Below are 18,675 nucleotides of genomic sequence, written 5' to 3'. Positions count from 1 at the left end.
TCTTCTTCCCTCTCTCTCCCCTCATCATCTATATCTATATCTCCCTCCATCTCTCCTTCTTTTCCTTTGCATCTCACCCCTCAAAACTCTCTCTCTCTCTCTCTCTCTCTCTCTCGCTATATATATATATATATATATATATATCCCTCCCTCTTTGTCTCTCTTTTCTTCCCTCTTCCCCATCCATCTATATCTCTATCTCCCTCCATCTCTCCTTCTTTGTCTCCCTATCTCACTCCACAAATGTACACACTCTCTCCATATCTATCTATCTCTCTCTATCTACCTGTCCTCTATGTCTCTCTCTCTCTTCCCCTTCTATCTCCCTCTCTCCCCTTTCCCACTCTACTCTCTCCCTCACTCTCTCTCCATCTCTCACTTGTCACTTCCGCCTCTCTCTCTACATTTCTCTCATTATGTCTTTCTTCTTCCCTCCCTATCTCTATCCCTCCCTCTATTCTCTCTCTCTCTCTCTCTCTCTCTCTCTCTCTCTAATCCATCAATATATACTGAAATCAATGCAATCCAACAATATTTATTAAAATCAATGCAATCAATTAATTCAATCACACTTAAACTAATGCATTAGTTGAAATTAAGATCATTATTTTTTGTGCATTTTAATGGTATAATGCTCACTATGAGATACATGTGTAATTCCTTCCATATTCAACATGATATTGACATGTGGCACATTAAAAAGTAGTATCAAAGTATAAAAAGGAATTTATAATTCTGAAAACTTGATTAGCTTAAAAGTATAATAAATTTAGAATTAAAACTTTACAAATTATAATATTCCCTAAAAAAAATTAACCCTATAATGTGATACCATCAATTTAAATATGAAAATACTAAATCTAAAGGCTAATAAATTCGTAACCTATTTTCTATACATTTAAAAATATAAGTTCTTCCACAAAACAAACTTAAGGTGGCATACATAGTAAAAGAATTTATGGGTAAAATAGAATTGTGGGTAAAAGAGAAAAAACATTTAACAATCTTACTTTGGGTATTAGACTCGGAAGGGAAAAATCCATGGTTGTGCTTTAAGTACCATTACATTGAACTACATTCATCATCAATAGATAAATTTCCTATCATATATACAAAACTAAAATGTCAACTCCATCTATTTTGCTTATAAATACGAGTGGTATATGCACCATACTATTTTAAAATATAAAATTTCTATGCAAAATTGTACAAATGTATCTAGACATTGTATGTGTGTTTCTCAATCCTAGAATTTCATTAATTATATAATTATATCAATGTCTAAAATAGAATTCCCTCGCAAAAGATATTAAGCAGTTAGAAAAAACTTAACTCCACAAGTTTCATACTCATCAAAATAATTCTACTTTAATTTTAAAGCGTAGTCTAATAGAAATTGAAATATAGTTGCACCCTTGATTTAGAGGCTAAGAAGAAGGTTTTCCCTACAGATGTGTATAACAAAATGAAAACATGTCTCTAAAATAGAATTTAATCTCAATTATTATTCATCATGTTAGACTAATCTCATGGGCCCAATATAAATTAAAAGTAAATAGATTTTTAAAAGTAAACAAAAAGGGTGAGAAACATATAAAGCCAAACAACCATAAACTCAACAATAACTATTATTGACCTAAAACCTAAAATGTAAATGTGGTTTACTTGGGTATTAACAGAATCAACTCACTTGATAGAATCAAAATACACTTTGTTATCTATGCACTTATAATAGAATCAAATACGTAATATATTTACTTTGTTATTAAACCAAATGAAACAAATTGTATATTTGTGTTTGTGATTGTATATATGTGTTTTTCTTGTTATTAATTATTAAAGATTTAATTGAGTTGACATATTCAATATTAGCAGAAATATTAAAAAAAAAATGTCACTTTACCGATAACATCTCCCTCATATACATATTCAATATTAGCTAACATATATTTTAAAAAAAATGTAACATTACTTACACCATCCCTCCTCATACACTGGGCTATAGAGCACCTCTTAGTGCAATTACTTTTTCTCTTTTAATTAAATTGATTAATTAAAAAAAAAAACAAAAAACAAAAACAAACAAAAAAAACATGATAATAATTTAAAATAAAGTTATAATTTAGTTAATTTTTATGAATTTTTAAATCTTGGCAATGTTTGATATGAAGTGTTTCAATGTCTATGTATGTTTACTATTTATTTGTTGCACTAGTATTATGATATTTTAAAAAAATAGTAATATTTACTTTACTTTTAATGTTGGGTGGACTTTTACCTAGTAAACTTTAAATATAGCAATCCACTATTAAATATTCCATAACCTAATATCTTTAAATAGATTATCAATAGTAAAACTTTAACTAGATTATCAATAACTAAACTTTAACTTTTGATGATCCCCTCATTACTGAGTAACATTTGGATCTTATAAAGTGGACACTTTCATGTTAAATAATTGTCCATTACTATCTAGTATGGTTTATTCAATGATGATGATCACATAACAATTAACTAACTCATAAATATCATTATGAAAAATAATTAACTAACTCCTAAATAAATTAAAGTAGGAATGTTAAGGTATGACCCTAACATCAATGGTGCCTTTTAGTAGAATTGACTTTCCAAATGTTCATATATAAGTGTTGGATGGAAGGCTCAATCTAGCCTAATGCCCCTTGGGATTTTTTTATCCCCCATAATTGCCTCTCACCCTTAACCCCTCCCCATGAGGTTTGAACTTAAAGCTTGATAGAGAATAAACCTTACACAAACCAATTAGTTTACATATCATGGTTAGAATGGACACATTATTTTTTCTAGAAACTTGAACAAAACTCTTTTCATACAATCTTATATGTTGATAAATTTTTTTCATAATAATATATGTTGAATTTCAATTTTTTTTAATGATGAATAATAAATATGGATTATCCCAATAAATATAATTTTTGGTGTGGGATATAAAAGATATAAGGTTTAAACATTGTAGATGGTCATGTTTAGTCATTTGTGATGGGAACATCAATTCTCTAGCCATGGACCCCATGAAAATAATCATAGGGAAGACCATATTAAATTTGAGTTAACATGTGGACAAATTCAATCTTTTAATGAGTCGTTTTCTTCTTCTTTTTCTTTTCTTTCTTATTTCTTTTTTTCTAATGAACAAATCTCTTCCTTAATTCATTTATTTTTTAATTCCAACTACTAACCTTTTTAAAATTGGCTAAAAACTCTAATTATAAAGTTTCATTATCAAGGGGTGGTAGGAGGGGGATGGATTCTCTTAAATCTCAATGGAGATCAGGAAGCAAATTTTGTTTGGGGGTTAGGCCATAAAACAAATCATCTTGTTAAAATGTATGGGTTTCTCCATGGCCTCAAGTTGGCCAAAGATCGCGACATCTCTTCCATAATCATCTTGGGGGATTCCCTCATCATAATCTGACACCGTCAATCGGGCTCTCTTCCAAAGAATAACTTCCTCTTGCTTCTTTTTCAAAGAATAGTTTGCATCCTAGACTCAATTCTACATAAGTCCTTCTTTCACATCCTTCACAATTAGAACAAAAATGCATTTATTCAGGCAAATATCACATGTCGACTAGAAGAAGGTTAATGTGAGATTAATGTTCCCTTAGTTGAAAGGTTTTTAATGACATCTTTAAAGGATGATCCTAGCTCCATTCCTCTCATTAAAATCGAAGGCTTGAATCAGAATACATTTTATAATATGAATAATGGTAAATACATCCCTCCTATGCCCCGGATGCTTGTCTTTGAGAGTAATTTGAGGATCAACAAGTGGTGGAGTGCGTATGTCACATTGCATGAGGTGGAAACCTACCTAAACAAAGTCCAAAGGTGCATTTACTTAAGGCATGCAAAGATGTTTTAATTTGAACTCCTTTGCTTTACCACATCCGTCTTTGTACAAGTCTGATAGCTAGTAATCAGGCTAAATTTATGAATTCAATGACGACATCATTCCTAGAAGCGTGAGATCTCCCTGAATTACTAGTTGCATTCATGGTGGATGATACCACGATTACAATGTAGGATTTCATTTAAAGTCATACTTATTTGGGTACCTATAGCTAACTCTCTGTCTAGTGGAATTTTCAATCTTTCATTCCATGTTTTGAGATTCTCCATCGAACTAGGTTGGGGATCTTCTTACTCTCAGCTAGCTAAAGGCTCTTTTCCATATCTACAAAAATCTGGTACAAATCGCCATCAAAAGCAGTAGAGGATTCAAGTTTTCTCCACAAAATAAATTTGGTAGTTTTAATTGTATTAGTAGAGGCTTCCAATTCCACCCAAAAGTATATTATGCCACCCCATGTGTTCATTACAACAGCTCTAATGGATAAAAGGGGCCTTTTGCATGGTTCATTGTCTTTATACCCTTTGTCTTCAACTGGGCTCTTCCCTCAAAGGTATCATCTCCTACCTCGTAGTCTTCTCCTATAGTGTTGTCTTTCTTTAGGCCTTTATGCTTGAGGAGCTCCTTCTTCTCTAACGAGATTGGTTCTTTATGTATCCTTGGAGGCATGAATACTATGGATATCAACGATGCTCCCTCCTCCTCCTTTGACAACTCTAGACGTCGTAAGCTATGCCTACACCTCATAGTATATAGGAAAGACGAGATAAGTGACCTCCACCAGCAGATTGGCCAATAGTCAACTAGTATTCTCTTCTTGACAAAGGAAATTCAGAGGCAGCAAGCTAGAATTGATCATCTACAAAATGAGATGGATTGGATTCGTCGCCAATTAGTAGACTTGCAAGACTAGAGAAATTTTGATGAAAACCAAAGCATGGTCAATAATGCCCTTGGTGGACCCTTAGACAAAATGTCCATTGACCCTCCCTCGTAAGCTATCTTTTTTCCATGCAAATGCATTTTGTTATGTGGCCAATTCTGTAGAGCATACAATAGTAGTAGTTTTTGGATTAGATATGCCTATAATAGCAATCTAATTATAAATTTTGAAATTCCTATCATTGTTCTCCTTAAAGATCTTGTATCTTTAAGTATCTTTAAACAAAATGTAAATTTTCCCTAGTAACTTGTTGTGTTCAAACGCAGACTTTTTTTTTTTTTTTCCGAAGGTGGCAAAACCTATCAAACTCAGGTGTTCAAACGCAGACTTAATAGCAAAACTTCTCATTTTTGTCCCAAAAAAAATCATTATCAAAATTCCATTAACTAAATGGAAGTACAACAATATTCCCATGAAAGTTGAGAAATAATTAACTAAAAAATAGTTGAATTTATCATTTATTAACTTACTTCGTCATAACATAATAAAAGATGAATTCTTGTTATACGGAAATTAATGAGATGGTTTATAACTTCATTATAGATTATATCTTATCATATAACATTATATTAAAGAAAATAAAATAAAAAATAAACAATTATGTTTATGTGTGTGCGCGAAAAATTTATAAATATCAATCAATTTAGATCCAATATATAATATAAAATTAAATAATTAAAAATATATATATTAAAAATTTTGATACTTTGAATATCTGATAAATTCATATTTAAAATAGATTTTTGATAAATAAGTAGATTTTTTTAATTAATTAATTTTTCAATGTCTTTATGTTTTATAGAAATAGTCTGGATCCATTTTAACTTTAGATCTACCAAGCTTTGAGAGGAATCAAATCCCTTTTCACTCTAAAAGAAGTTTGCACTTCAAGATATTTGATCTCGACGCTTGGTAAATCTGGAGTGAAATTTACTAAGCGTTAGGATCACATATCTTGAAGTGAAAACCTCTTTTAGAGGGAAAAGTGATTTGATCCCTCTCAAAGCTTGTATACACACACACACACACACACACACACACATATATATCATTGGCAAAACCATGGGTTTTCAAAACCTAGAACCCAAAAACTACCAATAGTAAATAAACTATTTTCCGTTTGCTAAGTTGTGTAAGTCCCGAGATGACTGCACCCTTAGCCTTTGGCTGATAAGCGTGACCTAGGGGCATCTAAACCATCAAAATCACTTGGGGATCGCACTCGGCCTGGGCTACACTAGCCCTTAACATGGATAGATTTTTACCCATGAAGTTTCGAACCAGTGACCTTCACAAAGTGCCTTAACAGTATACATCGTTATATATTCTACACCTCGTGGGTAGTAAATTGATTATTTTACCTCAATTTTTTCTTTTTCGGTCAAACAGATTCTATTAATTCTTCAACTATTACAAGATATTTGCTTGAGTTCCACTTCTCTCCGAGCCTCACTCCTACTAGATTTGTTGGCTAGAAGGGAGATATAAAAACTAATACCAAAATACCAAAATTTACATCATACCCATAAATAAAATGCACAAAGCACCGAAAACACAAGGAAACTACAAATGTAGTCGAACACCATCAAGGATCTTGAGGATGTACCAGTGCTTGACCAACACCAAGAATGTTTGGAGGCCTAGAGTCCTTGTGAACATGAAACTCCAAGTGATCAATCTAGCCCTTAATTTGGTTTAGTTGTTCATTTTTTCGTCTTTGGCTCCATATAAGCGAGGCCAACCTATCAAGAATTTCTCATTGATTGTGTTGTAGATCATTCGTGAACGTTATCGCTTTGTTTCGATCCTCATCCCTTTGTTTCCCCGTTTCGACTAGACGTGCATTAACACTTCAACTTTTCATGTCCAAAGAGTCTAGAGAAGATGGCAGGTCCACATGGCTAGGTGACGAAACACAGTCATGGGCCAATTCTCCCTCGAACCCAGCCTTGACACCTCCATCACCCTACGCTTCCCCCACCAATCCTCCACGTCTCACCAAATATTCACAAGGTTCCCCACCACACTTGGGCATGCCCCCATCCCCTGAGCATTTCTCTAGTTGGCTCAGAGTGACAAGACCAACTATGGCCCACCGACCCAAGAGTCGTGAATCGACAAAGGAACCCTGCGGCTAAGCTCAGCATTGGAAATGCCACCAAGCACCATGCAAATATCCACCAAGTTCCCATTAAGAACACCCCCTGGAACCTAAGGGGACCCCTTGGACACTGCACCCAAAGTAGCCAAAGAACTCAACATCTAGGAGCAAAGGCAAAGGGCATAATGCTCTAAGATTCTACCCCCATCCTTGAAGCGACCAAGAGACATAATTACACAACTGAAATTCTTGAAGGTTGAAAGAGTCCCATTGAATTCCATAAGGAGTGAAATGGAAAAAGCACAGATAGAATAGACTCTTGGTACCACACCCAAACTGCTAAATGCAACGATGCTCCTAGGGATAATACGTAAAACCAAAGTACTTGCTAGACTAGCAGAAGAAAAAACCCACTCCATTTTGGTTTCCATGGTAGGACAGTGCAGAGGAGCTCTCTTCCTCTCCGCTCCTAACCAACATTAGAGTAATTTTCCACCTTCCAACACATTGGGGTCCCAAATCCTGTGAATTAGCACCCCAAAGTAGTCACGACACAAGTCCATCCAATCTGTTATGTCCTTTCTCTCAAGAATGGAATAGTCTAGTGAGCATGCACAAGTTGGTGACTTGTGCATACTCTATGTTGCTCTTATCAACTTCGTTATCGCCCATAGCCAAAGAAAACAACTGTCAGAGTCGAGTTGTCGTCCATATTATAAACCATATGCCTTGTCTCTAGAATATTCCAGGCACCTTACACCCCTTGCCAGTGGTACACCTTATATGTCATATCATAAACATGTGGGCGGATCAGGTCTATTCCCCATCCCATCAATGCCACAATGCTCATTCACCCCCATCAGAGCTTACCTCAATTTTATTATTATTATTATTATTTACTTTATTTTTTTTAGCCGTAGTCTAACTAGGCGGAGGAATTGCCCGGAAAGTTATGGAAATTCTGGTCATATTTAGAGAAAATCCGGCAAGGATTTTTGTAAATCCAAGTTATAGTTGTTAAACTTCAAAATTTTAGGTGCTCTAGACGTTTTTGATGGTGCTAAATCCATTTCCACCATCAAAAAAATGATTCCAAACACTGCCTCTACAAGATTTTCTAAAAACATTTTGCCCGGATTCCGGCCACTTTTGACTGTCTGGGCAATTCCTCCGCCTTGGTAAACAACTCCTTTTTTTATTTTTATTTTATTTTTATACAATTTGATCAAGTCAAAATGTTTACATAACAAGCCTAGATCCATCTTAACTTGGGATCTACCAAACGCTAAAGGGATCAAATCTCTTTTCACTCTAAAACAAGTTTATATCTCAAGAGATTAATCTCTCTCGAAGCTTAGTAGATCAAGAATAAGATAGATTACACTAATTTAATTATTAATTATAATCATAATTTATAATTATTTTATTTTTTATACAATTTGATAAAGTCAAAATGTTTTAATTAATCATTATAAATATTTATTTTATTATTTTATTTTATTTTATTTTTATATAATTTTAACTAATCAACATGTTTACATAACATGGGAGGATATTACAATATTTTTCTTTCCATACTCTCTTCAAATGCACGTCTCCCTACACCTAAAAATAAATAAATGTTAAAAATTATTTTTATATTATTACTCGTATATCAATGCCATTGTACCGTTGAGAGTAAATCGTTTTCAAAGAATATAATGCAAAATAATAAATGAATGAATTAAGGTAAGGCAAAACGAATGGACTTGGACCTAAATGGCCCCCTTCAGTGTACTCTCAACCACCTTTCCCTAGAGTTAACTGGATAAGCAATCGTAACTCTAACTTCAAAAACCTATTGGCTAAATGGTCCCCCTTGACTGTACTCTCAACGACCTTGCCCTTGAGTTAACTGGATGAGTAATCGTAACTCTAATCGCAAAAACCTTTGGTCAAGGTTAACAACCTTTACCTAGAGGTAACTGGCCACGTGGATCAAATATAGTAATTCTAATCCCGTAAACCTTTGGTCAAGGTCGCTTGCCACGTGGACCAACCATATTACATTGTCACCGATAATAGCCCGTACATGCCATGGGCAGTGTCCCCATCATTAACATGAGTACCCGCCGTCAAGAAAAACGTGGGGTTGTGCTCCCCCCACGTGATCGCAGACATGGACGCGCCGCTCCCAAGACAACATAACGGTCACAAAGACAATGGTAAAATCCTAGCACAAAGCGACAAAAAGCACATGACCGTTCGAACATTTCCAGCTCATCAACGTCAGATTCGAATTTTGAATTTAAAAAGCTCACCCCTGGCCTTCTTACAGCCATCTGCCCGTGTCGTGATCTGGAAAAGTAAAACTGACCTGCCGAGTGCTCAACACCCAAGGGACCATCTCCAGCCCACCCTGTCACAGTGAACATATCCACGCAATGGCTAAAAAGCTCAGTGTGGGCAACAATGCATCGGCAGTATCAGAGTCTGCTTGTAGTTGTATTTCTGAAGATCTTAAAATGCCTCAGGGCGAGGTCTGCAGTTCGAATCTCCAGGCCGCCTTAGGGCCTTGCCTGAAGGAGGCAGATAAGCAGCACCTCGTAGGGGATGGAGATGAGAAATCTCTACGCGGAGAATGCATTAAGCTCTCCATCATGCTTGTTTTCATGGCCTCTGCCTCAGTTGCAGTCTTTGCCCCTGAAGCTCTGCCTGTTCTTCTTTCATCTCTTCACAGCCATTTTCTCCTCTTGTCCACCAAGCTCTCTGTTTACAAGCTTAGGGTGTTTGAAGAGTTCCAGGGAATTTGGAAAAAGTTTCAAATCTCAGGAAGTCAAATTCACTTGGCATTAGCTGGAACTGTAATTGGCCTTATCATCTTGGCCCTAAGGTTCTTCAGTCTTTTCACTCGGAGGGACCCAATGATCCCAAATAAGCCAAGTGTTTCTGCTGCTATAGAAATTTCTCCGGATTTCAAAGCCCAAACCCCAAGTGAGTCGGGAAGCAGTGAACATGTTTCAGCAGAGAATACTCCCTGTTCTGAGAAACAGGACCTTCCTTCGAGCCCATTAGAGGATAGCCCCATGCCTTGGAAGCCTATCTCCAAGCCTGAAGTTAGCCTCATTTTCGAGTATTCTCCAGCAGAGATGAGTACTTCAGAGAAAAAAGTGAACCATGGGCAGTATTTTTTAACAGGAGATGAGACTGTGCAGAGGCCTGATAGAAGATCCCGAAGAAAAAGCATGGTTTCCACCGTGATACAGAACACAGCTTCCCAAGATATTTCTGTTGGTTCTTCTCCATCTGGGAATTTTATGGCAGACGAAAGAGAGGTTTGATTCTACTTCAAAGTCTATTCTTTTTCAGTATTATAAAACTCATTGCCAGGTTTCTTATCTTCTAGGGTGTGAAATATGTTGTATGTGGGTGTATCTAGATCATTGTTTGGTATTTTAGAAGAACTTTTTTCAATAATAATATTAATAATATTTTTTAAAAGTTCAAGATAGTATAAGTTTTTGTTTTTTTTGGTTGGTGGGAAAAGGGATTTGTTTTTATTAATGGATGATTAAAGTTTTCAGAAATGTACCTATTTTATCTACTCATTCTAAATTATTTTTTTTTTTTTTAAGAAAATACATGTTCTTAATTATTAAACAGATTCAATAATTTTTTTTTAATAAAAATATGTAATATTAATATTAACTTAACTATTTAGAAAATAATTAATATAAGTTAATTTAATGATGCAAATTTTTAATAAAATAATATAAATTTAAGAGCGAGAGAAAATACAGAAAGAAAGAAAAAAATTATTTTGAGATGGAAATAGTGTCGAAAAATGCATCTTCATCTTATTCAGGGATTCCAAAAGACTCTTAAGCCTTTTGCTGTTTAAAAAAATACTATTAAAATGAATATCTGCTGGTTTTGTTTTATGGTTTTAATACATTACCTTTAGATGTGACATATCTCATATATCTGGAGCTGTGGAATGTTTCACTTCATAATAATTCTCTCCATGCAAATAGTATATGAAAATATAAAATCACAAGGTTTTGTGTTCTAGTTTTAGGAACCCTCTCAGTGGTGACAGGTCTGGTTAACATGGATATATGTTTGGATTTAGGGATTTTAAAATGACTTCAAATGGTTACTGTGCATTGAGATTTTAAAAAGATTTCAAATGATTGTCGTGCATTTGATGCAGGCTTCCGCAGGGGAGAAGCAAGTACAGGTAAGCACTATGCCGTTGCGAAGGTCTAGCCGAATTCGAAATCAGGCCCTTTCTCCGCCCTCAGCAGGTCGAATGCTCATTTCATCGAGGGGATAATCATGCCACCATTATTTTGTCTACCCATTCATCATCTGTGCGCACATTTTCTTGCTAATGAAGATCTGTATAACAGAGATAGAGAATGGAATTTCTCATCTGTTGGATAGAAATTTTGTACTTTTTTAAACTGGTAATTAATTTGTGGCTGTTTGCAGCTAAGCAACACCAAGGAAGAGGGATGTATGCTCTGTTTTAATTCACTGAATACAATATTCTTTCAGCAGAACAGCAAATTTTTTGTGTTATACTTTGAAATGTTTTGTTTGAGTGCAGCAAAGGATAATCTCTGATTCAGTAGATTGTATGCATTTGGCCAGAGGAGGATTCCTGAAGCCACAGTGAATTGTGATGTCACCATTATTTTGTCTACCAATTCAGTTTCTCTTCATCATCTGTGCGCACATTTTCTTGCTAATGAAGATCTGTATAATAGAGTTAGAGAATGGAATTTCTCATCTCTTGGAGAAATTTTGTACTCTTTTAAACTGCTAATTAATTTGTGGGTGTTTGAAGCTAAGCAACACCAAGGAAGAGGGATGTATGCTCTGTTGTTTTTTTCACTAAATACAATATTATTTCAGCAGAACAGCAAATTTTTTGTGTTGTACTTTGAAATGCTTTGTTTTAGTGCAACAAAGGATATTCTCTAATTCAGTAAATTGTATGCATTTGGCCAGAGGAGGATTCCTGAAGCCACAGTGAATTGTCATGCCACCATTATTTTGTCTACCAATTCAGCTTCTCTTCATCATCTGTGCACACATTTGCTTGCTAATGAAGATCCATATAACAGAGTTAGAGAATGGAATTTCTCATCTCTTGGATTAAACTGGTAGTTAATTTGTGGGTGTTTGAAGCTAAGCAACACCAAGGAAGAGGGATGTATGCTCTGTTTTTTTTTTCACTAAATACAATATTCTTTCAGCAGAACAGCAAATTTTTTGTGTTATACTTTGAAATGCTTTGTTTTAGTGCAGCAAAGGATATTCTCTAATTCAGTAAATTGTATGCATTTGGCCAGAGGAGGATTCCTGAAGCCACAGTGAATTGTCATGCCACCATTATTTTGTCTACCAATTCAGCTTCTCTTCATCATCTGTGCACACATTTTCTTGCTAATGAAGATCCATATAACAGAGTTAGAGAATGGAATTTCTCATCTCTTGGATTAAACTGGTAATTAATTTGTGGTTGTTCGCAGCTAAGCAACACCAAGGAAGAGGGATGTATGCTCTGTTTTTTTTCACTGAATACAATATTTTTTCAGCAGAACCACAAATTTTTGTGTTATGCTTTGAAATGTTGTGTTTTTAGTGCAGCAAAATATATTCTCTGATTTAGTAGATTGTAGGAATGTGGCCCGAGGAGGATTCCTGAAGCCACAGTGAATTGTATGTGCTTGCAACAGTTTCCCACTCCCTACTCAACTCTATGACGAGTATTCCCCGTTCTCTATCTCGCCAATAGAGACGATGTCTTATGAAGCTTTTACAAATGTTTGCTGTGGTGTTAACAATGTTCAGTAAAGCCTCATTGTAGTTGAAAGAAAGAATGAATGAATGAATTTTAACGTCCACGAGGCTAAAGATAGCCTATGTGACAGATTGCTTCTTCATCTGCTTGATGTATTTGGCCCCTTTTCTCTGAAGCTTCACAATAAATGCTCCCAGTGTCTCGACAAACCCCTCGCTAAATAGATTATCCCAAGAGCTAGCTGCCAACATATCTGCGTAACTTTCCTTGTTGTCTTTGAAAACCTCACATTCTAAAATGAAATGTTTTTCTGTTTCCACTTTTCTGGAAGAACAAAAAATGCATACCCTTTCCTCCCACACTTCTTTTGGCCTTTTCCAACACCCTGTTTCACAACAAAGTTGATGAGAATTAGTCTTTAACTGAGCAATAAGAATTTTGGCTCTCCAAGAGATATTGGCCTCTATGTATGCTTTTGGTTGATGATATTATTGATAAACACTTCAATATAGTAATTTTTCTTTCTTCCTTGCTCCTTATCCCAAGTACGTTTGTGGAACTTTTCCATAACAAAAGCTTTTATCTCTTCGTTGTTTATGGGACACGCGTTCAAGCAAATACCCTATTTACTAAACCATTTATTATTTTGTTGTATCCAAGTTTTTTGATCTTGCACAATCTATCATTAAAGACAACCTTAGGCCATCTACCCTCTTCCATTTGCTCAATTTTTTTTAAATACCTTATGACTCGCACCGTAGCAATTGCTTCAATAGGAGCAGCCCTATTTCACTTAACAAGATATCATAAGGAACTGCACTTTTAATCTTAAATTTGTTTGTAATCAAATGCTTCTGAATTTTCTCAATTTGTCTCCACTGCATGTTGGAGGTACTGCTAGCCCATAGTTCACAACCATAGAGAATCACCAGAGTCACTAGAAGTCCACAAAGAGTATGAGTGGTCTTCCAATCCCATAACTCTGCCTCTCTACACCTATTTTGAAAAGCATAAAATGCTTTCCAACACCCCAAAGTTCTTTTCTTTCTACAACCATTCCAGCTTAGGTTTTTGTTGAAGTCAATTCCGAGGTATTTGTAATCTGAAACTTCTTCTAGAATGTTGCCTTCAAAATAGAACTTATGCTGGTTATGTTTTCTTTTGTTAGAAAAGACCACTACTTTCGTTTTGCTGATATTGACTTCTACAAAAATGCTCAAGGGAGGATAGTAAGTGCTCTTGCAAACCAAGAGCCGATTTAGCAATCAAAATAAGGTCATTAGCATACAAAAGAAGCCTAAACTTGCACAAATAGATATTATCACCCCCTTGCGAATTTAACCACTCCTCAAGCTTGTCGATATATAAACCAAAAAGGGTAGGAGACAGTGGGCAACCTTGCTTGATCCCTATATCACTTCTAAAACTTTCAGAAATGCCTACTGAAGTTCTAATTTTGACTTTCACCTCTTCATACAACCTATGCACAACTGCTCTCAAATGTTTAGGAATCCCAAGTTCCTCCATTCTCTGCCAAAGTTTATCCCTAGGAACCGAGTCAAACGTTTTTTTGAAATCAACAAAGCAACAAAAGACTTCTTCCTTTTTCTCCCAAACTTTTTCAATGATGTGCCTTAAAGTTATGCAATGATCAATTGTGGAATGCTTAGGTCTAAAACTTGCTTGCCCTTTAGCACGCTTATCTCTTTCTTCTACCCACTTGTTAATTTTGTTTTCTAGCATGCTTCCAAATTTTAGCTTTGCAAACAAAGGGTTTATCATGATGGTCCTATAATTGGAGGGATTATTGACGTCACCGCTCTTGAAAAGAGGTATTGCCAGACTAGTTGTCCAATCTGTGGGGAGCCCTTGTTGTGTGATGTTGTTGAAGATTTTTGTAATGTGAGGTGCAAGAATCTTTGAACCCCACTTCAGATATTCTGCTTGGAGTTCAACTAAGTCTTTTGCTTTTCCAACACCCAACTTCTTGATACCCATTTGTACCTCTTGTATCGTGAAGAGTTCAGTATCAGCGTTGACCAAGGGGGGAGGGTCAACCTTGGGAACTTGCTCATAGGGTTGTCTTGCATAGTCAAACCATTTAGAAGCTATAATATTATTTCCAATTTGTATCTTTTTCGATTGGAGCTCCTTCCAAAATAATTTGGGATTATTTTTCCCAAGGAAGATTAGTTCTTTCCTCCTTGAAACCATGAAATCAACCTTTTTCTTGCTTAGTAACTGTTTGTAAGATTAGAGGTTTATGTTATCCTTGTTTGACTCTTTCCACATTCTCCTTACCTTTTTGCATTCTTTGTCTACCAAGCATTAACCGAAAAGCAATTTGTTTCAGACTTCTTAATTTTTGTTCTTTTGCACTTTGCAAGTGCGCATTGAATTAAATGTGTTAATTCATGACTATGAAGGCTGTGAATTGTAATTTTCTCCTTCTCAAAGAGCCTCTCTAGCGTCAATTTGAAGGTATTACAATTTTTTGGGGTCAAAAGAAGTCTGCACTGTGGGAGATTTTGTTGGACATGCTGAATTTTTGACTCTAATTGTTTCTTTCCAATCCAAGAGAAACATAAATAAATTGGCTTGTGATCTGATTTCAAATCCCACAACTAATTCTCCAACCAAAACTTCTTCCATTTTCTCACACAAACCATGCAAGCAGATTACATAATCTACCACACTTGCTTCATTGTAAGTATTGCAAGTGAAATTACCGAACTTTGCCCATCTAGTCAAGCCACTACAAATGACTAAATGAAAGGCCCCACATAGAGTAAGCAATTGTTCACCAAAGAGATTGCAACCCTTGTCCTCTGAAATTCTTTCCCACTGATGATTACTTTCTTCTGTAAGCCAAATATGGTCACAATCATCATTTACAACAAAGAATTCTAGCTTGCTCACTTGCAGTCCTAGCATTGAAATCACCCACTAATAAGGACTTCACCTAGCTGCGAATATGTTGCAATATCCACTTTTAAAGCTGCAAATGGATCTTTGTGGTCAAACCCTCTACCTTTGTAGATTTTTGAAACCTGTGGCGCAAACTAGCATGCTGCAATTCTGATGTGGTTTCCATTTTCTGATATTTTAAACCAAATGAATTGCTTATTTGAGTCTTCTTTTTCTAATTGAATGAGATGACCTTCTTCCCCCCTTACTAAAACCATGATACCACCGTGATCTTTGCCATTCCCTGCTTCCTTGTTCCACATTGCCATCTTCCAGTATCCTTCAAACAAAGGTGTCTTGCACCCTTCATGCTCATGTGTTTCTATGAGGCAAATTATGTCTCTATTTTCCGCAATAGGCTCTAACCCAGGTCCTTGTCTCCATGTGTAACCTCTGCAGTTCCAACAAACTAGTCTTAAGGAACCTGGGTATGACTTGATTGCTATTTATTTTGACATGCAAGACTCACATTTGAGTCTTTATCCTTGTTTTCCCATACCGACCTTGCTTTCTGATTCCCTGTTATAGAGTTTGTTGCCTCTTCTTTATTACCGTCTTGCTGCTCTGTTCTAGAAGGAGGTCCAAATTGTGCTATCACAGCTTTGCCTTTATAAATCCATGCTCTCTTTCCTTCATCTCTTGCTGCTGAGAATTTTTAACATGAATCTAGGAATTGACAAATGTTTTTTCCGCAAGTTCCTTTTCGTTTGTTTTTTTTAGGTCAATAGTAAGAGCCTCAACATCCACATTCGGGATGGGAGTAAGATTTAAATGGAATTATAATTTTTAGTTTTTTTTTTTTGGTAGGTAATCACCCACAGGAGATTTGAACCAATGACCTATCGCAAGGAGTGCCTTAACAGTGCACCCATTCACCGTCAATCCAAAGCCCCGTGAGTGAATTATAATTTTTAAATTATTTATGAAGTGTAGATTAGTTTATTTACCTATAGTTTAATTTTAATTAAATTTAAAGACAATTATAATATTTAAATTATTTATAAAGAATATAATAAAATTAAGTTAATATTTATTAGAGATGTTAAAATTATTTCAAAACTTTTTCAACAATCTTAATAATGACATTTAAATTTAAAGCATTTTTCACAATTTATTTTAATTTTGAAATAAAAATAAGTTATAACACCTTTCAACAGAATTAAAGGTAAAATCAACCATACCCACCGTGAGAGAGGGACACGTTAGTTTTGAGATAATTAGATGCCGAGAAGTTAATATGGACTAAACCTAGTCATTGTATTATTATTATGATTTTAAATTATATATGATTAGCTCTAATCTGAAAGTAAATGTTTCGAAAGGGGTTTGTGATACACCCAAAATATCTAATAACCCAGATATTATAATTAAATATAATTATGGTTATTTATTATTAATAGTGTATAATGTATAGATATATAATAATAATAATAATAATAATAATATATTTATTTATTAAATAAATAAATTATTATTTTATAGTTTATTAATTTTATTACATTATTTAATATTAATGAAAAACAATTTATAGAAAAATGAGATTGTATGTATCTTGTAATTAAATAATTAATGTTGTATATGTATACGTTTACGTTGGATATATATATATATATATTTAAAGTATTTTGAAATTAAATAATATATATTTTAGTGTATATGTTATTATTAATTGTTTTATTATAAGATGTATATTTTTCTTTTCTTTTTTTCTCGAAAATGGAAAGGTTTATCTTTTCATTAAGTATAAAAGGATTACAATGACATAGCCATTAAATATAAAGGCTCATGGTGTTAGCCATTATGTTAAGATTCAACAAATATGTCAAGCAAAAGTCATTTGTTTCAATAAATAAAAAAATATGGATGGAAAACAAGTATAGAGGGTTTTAGAAGGAGATAATACCACTTGATATAGAAAAACCTCACTAGACCCATTAAGGATTGTTCTGTGTGAAATCCAAATACCATCATCAAGTTTTCGTATAAAATGCATATAATTTTAAAAAAGATTAGATGTGTTTAAGATTGGCTATGTGGATCATAAACCAACTATGAATAGGGTTTTGTATAGTCCTCAAATGATTTCCCAGCTTTCACTAGTTAGAAGTGTTACGAATAAATACAAATATGGTTCCATTTTCAAGATCTTGATACTAACTGTAAACTAATTAAAGGCTATATTTTTTTTACGTGCAATGTACTATCATCCAACTTCGTCAAGGAATCTTGGTTGAAATTGCCATTCTTTATTAATAAAATTGTTAAAATTATGCAATGTTAACACATAATATGAGAAAATTCATTAATTCAAGTAATTATTATGGAACTTTATACCAAAATCACTAGTTGTCCTTAATTGGATATATGAAATTTCAATACGTAGCAACATAAAATTTCAATAAGCAAAGCATTTTGTCTTACACCATATTTTAGCATGAAATATCATGAGTCAATAAAATTTTCTTTCTTAAGCAAAAGAATAAAATCCTCTTTCTTTAGGCAAAAGAAAAATGAAGGGCAGTAATCTAGTTAAATATTAAATAAGATATTAATGAAGGGTAGTGATTTAGTTAAATATTAAATAAGATATTAAGATTTTATGAATATTATTTGTGAAGAAGAAAAATAGTAATTACAAAATTCTTTAAATTTTCTTTAGATTTTATCTTAAATTTAAAGGAAAATGCTCCCCATACCACTTGATGGAAAGCGTCAATGATTGAGCACAAGACCTAGTCCCAACTAATAGTGCTTATGATTTATAGATATGTTAGATAACTTTTTTCAACCCCATGATTAGCTTGGAGACAAATTTGAGTCATTAGATTATGAACATATAAATTTTCCTTATAGTTTTTCAAGCAACACCATTTAGTAACATCTTGTTTCTCAGGCTCACTTAGTTGCAATATTACAATTATTGCCTAACAAATACTATGTAATAATAGTTATAGGTTATAATTTACACTTACGTTGTTACA

At 34.2% G+C, this 18,675-nt stretch overlaps 1 protein-coding gene across 1 annotated transcript; it reads left to right on the top strand.

Annotated features, from left to right (window-relative positions):
• Positions 1 to 9,271: 9,271 nt before the first annotated feature.
• Positions 9,272 to 11,499, top strand: LOC149194599 (uncharacterized). The gene is made up of 2 exons (XM_089407734.1): positions 9,272 to 10,250; positions 11,129 to 11,499. Exons 1-2 carry the CDS (start codon positions 9,360 to 9,362, stop codon positions 11,249 to 11,251), a joined length of 1,014 nt encoding a protein of 337 aa, XP_089263860.1. The 5' UTR covers positions 9,272 to 9,359; the 3' UTR covers positions 11,252 to 11,499.
• Positions 11,500 to 18,675: the final 7,176 nt, after the last annotated feature.

Source organism: Pinus tabuliformis, chromosome 2_2, assembly GCF_031772625.1.
Source record: "Pinus tabuliformis cultivar Carrire ecotype Pingquan chromosome 2_2, CPIR1, whole genome shotgun sequence".
Classification (NCBI taxonomy): Eukaryota; Viridiplantae; Streptophyta; class Pinopsida; order Pinales; family Pinaceae; genus Pinus; species Pinus tabuliformis.
The sequence above is the reverse complement of the archived record's forward strand: the minus strand, read 5'-3'. Positions and strand labels throughout refer to the sequence as shown.